Here is a 3,272-nt window from a genome sequence, read left to right on the forward strand (position 1 = left end):
GAGAAGATGTTCTATGTAAAGACGTGCCAACTGCTGTCCTGCTCTGTTTTAAATGCTCTTCCTCAAGTGTTTAATACTGTTTGACTAAGAATAAGCCCGTCCTGAGACACATAAACTTGGTCGGCTGCTACTGTTGAGACTAAAATAGTCAACTTACTGAAAGGTCTTGACAGAGATGGACGTAAGCCTGAAAGGCCAGAGAGGGGCGACCGATACTGAGGCTCTGAGCAAAGACTCTTACAGAGTAAGATAACAAGTGTGTTCTGCTCAGGATGATGATGGTGGACATAATGATGGTCATGATGAAGAAGGATATGGTGATGAAGTTAGTGGAGTTGATCATTTTTTAGAATGGTGATGAAGATGATGGTGATGAAGATAGTGGGGGTTGTGATGGTGGATGTGGTGATGAAGTCATGCCTGTGTGTGGGTGTGTGTGAAAGGGAAGGTGGGGTTGGGTGAGGTCTGCTGCTGTCATCTGATGGGACAGTATCTCTCCTCCTGCTGATCCTTCAGGAGACAATTGCAGACTGTCAGAGGAAGAGGGAGCAGACTCCCCGTGTCTTGCCTCAGGATGCCGAGAGCTGTGAGTCTGTGAGCCTAATGTGTCTGTGACATCTGTTGAAACGTTTGCTCTTAGCTGTAATGATGGGGACGGTGATTGCTGGGAGACCAGGGGCAGGGCCTTGTCCTCCTAGAGATGACACTCTTGGTTTTCTGTTTGTGCACTCATGCCCTCTCTCTGTCCTCCTCATGACCTCTCTCTGCCCCTGTCCCCTCAGGCCAGCCAACCAATCACCAGGCAGGAGACTGAGACCAAGCCGTGGGACAGCCCGAAAGGCCCGGAGCGGGATCTCCAGAGTGACAGGGCATGGGCCTACTCCTTGGACACCCCCATACGCCCTCATGTTCACCCTCGCACGCCCCATTTGCAAACCCCCTCACCCCAGCCCAGCCCCAACAGCCCTGTGGTGGCTCAGGGAGGGTATGCAGGTCGAACTGGAGGGGCTTTTCCAGGTGGAGGAGAGCCAGGTGCGGACCTGGGCTCAGAACGCAATGTCCTTCATCCAGCTGGACTGCCTGGAGTTGTACAATGAGGTACTGGCCGAGTTTGGATCGGTGGGATTGGTGAGTCCCTGAAACCCCTCCCCTTTGCTCGCACTGCAGTACACAGTGGCTGGGCTGACACTCCTGTCCCCCTCAGCTTTCCAAGATACCTGCGTCACCCCTCTCAATTATTGTTGTTTTGAGCCCCCATCAACCCCCGGAGGAGCCCACTCCTTTGAGGAACCTCTGTCCTTATGAGGAGTCAACTGTACATACTTTTATTAGACACACCATATAGACTCACACCTGTACAGACTCTTATTGGACACACTGTATAGTCTCATCTGTACAGACTCTTATCAGGATTCACTATATAAACAGACCTACACAGACTCTTATTAGAAACACCGTATAGACTCACACCTGTACAGAGTCTTTTTGGACACACTGTATAGTCTCATATGTACAGATTCTTATTGGACACTCTGTGCAGACGCACCTGGTATCCAGACTGATACGGTATTAGATACTCAGTACATTTGGACCTAGAGTGCATACAGAAATAGAAGTGAAGGGTGTCTCCATTACTAAGGTCTGCTGTGTGTCTTCATTCTCCACAGCCCAGGAGGCACATTATCCAGGTGGACGAGGCTTTCAAAGAGAACCAGCTTTCCACTCCTTCCACTCTTGGACCTCGGCACCTCTGGGCCCTCCCTCCTCAATCACCTGTGACCCCGCTGAGGTCATTAAACTCCCTGCCGACTGCTCCATGCCACCCCCATCAACCCCTCTCCTTCGAGGAACGTCACAGCTCCTGAGATTCAGAAACAGGTGAGAAGCGAACAGAACCTCTGTCCTTGTGTAGAGTCAACTGTACAGACTTTTATTGGACACACTGTACAGACTCACCTGTACAGGATCTTATTACAGTCACAGTGCATATACTGAGGGTATATTAAGAATAAGAAGTCAAGAACTGACCCCAGCAGCAAAGTCCTGTGTCTGTCTTCAGTGTCCAGGTGAAAAAGATGAAGAGGACAACATGTCCACTTCATCCAATCCTGACGCTGACCAGCCACAGGTCACTACCCCACTGTCCAGCCAGCTGCCAGTCCCCAGACCCCTCCCTCACCTCCCTCCCATCACCTCCTGGGAGAAGGCTGGGGTGAAGAAGACTAAGAAGAAGAGGAAGCAGGAGAGTCAGGAAGGTCTGAGCCCTGAAGACAAGCCTCCAGAGTTGCTGAAAGTAAGAACACAGGTGCTGAGACACCTAGAGCACCCTGTATCTCTTGAGATTCTAGGAGAGGTGAGGAGTGAAACTTTACTGGAGTGTCCAGTCAGTGTGTCTGTATGAACCCCTCTCTCTCTAAGCAGGTCAGCTCCTGTTCCTTCACCAGGATGCTGTGCTGTTCCAGGGTCGATGAGGATAAGAGCGACACTACAGAGCTGAAGAGAAGGAAAGAGGTGCAAGGGGGCAAGAGGACAGCAGCACCAGTGGAGGAAGTCAGGATTGTCCAGGTCAGGAGGCACCGGTCCCTGAACACCCAGGAGCGGGATGAGGAGAGGAGGCGGAAGCAGGAAGGGTGGTTGATGGATCAGAGACGGGAGGCGCAGGAGGAGAAGGGGAGGGGGAAGCTGGAGGAGGAGAGGAGGAAGGTGCAGGAGGAGAGGAGGAAGGTGTTTGAGAAACAGGAGAGGAGATGGGAGAAGAAGGAGCAGAAGAGATGGAAGGCCTACACTCGGGGGCTGGAGAAACGCCTGCAGCAGGAGGAGGAGAGGAGGCAGAAGGAGAAGAAGGAATGGAGGCGAGCTCAGGAGGAGAAGAGGAGGAAGCAGCTGAAGGAGGAGAATAAGAAATGAGCTAAGGAGGAGAAGGAGAGTTTGGGAAGAGCAGGAGAGGCAACAAGCAAAGGAGGAGAAGGAGAGGAGGAAACTGTTGGAGAAGCAGGAGAAGAAACAAGCAAAAGTGGAGAAGGAGAGGAGGAGAGTTTGCGAAAAGGAGAAAAAGAAACAGATGAAGAAGAAGGAGGAAAGGAGGAGAGTTTTGTAGAAGCACGAGAAGAAACAATTGAAGGTGAAGATGGAGAGGAGGAGAGTTTTGGAAAAAGAGGAGGAGAAGAAGAGGAGCATCTTGGAGAAGGAACAGATGAAGCAGGAGGTGGAGAAGAGGAGATGGGAAGTGGAGAAAGAGAAGAAGAGAGAAATGAAAGCTCAGAAGAAGAGAA

General features: G+C 51.2%; 1 protein-coding gene across 1 annotated transcript; it reads left to right on the plus strand.

Annotated features, from left to right (window-relative positions):
- The first annotated feature begins 2,089 nt into the window (after window positions 1-2,089).
- LOC148826653 (uncharacterized) lies at window positions 2,090-2,907 on the plus strand. The gene is made up of 3 exons (XM_088926364.1): window positions 2,090-2,360; window positions 2,494-2,511; window positions 2,543-2,907. The coding sequence occupies exons 1-3, from the start codon at window positions 2,090-2,092 to the stop codon at window positions 2,905-2,907; spliced, it is 654 nt and encodes a 217-aa protein (XP_088782490.1).
- The last annotated feature ends 365 nt before the right edge of the window (window positions 2,908-3,272 follow it).

Source organism: Atractosteus spatula, chromosome 10 (genome assembly GCF_055471065.1).
Source record: "Atractosteus spatula isolate fAtrSpa1 chromosome 10, fAtrSpa1.hap1, whole genome shotgun sequence".
NCBI lineage: Eukaryota > Metazoa > Chordata > Actinopteri > Semionotiformes > Lepisosteidae > Atractosteus > Atractosteus spatula.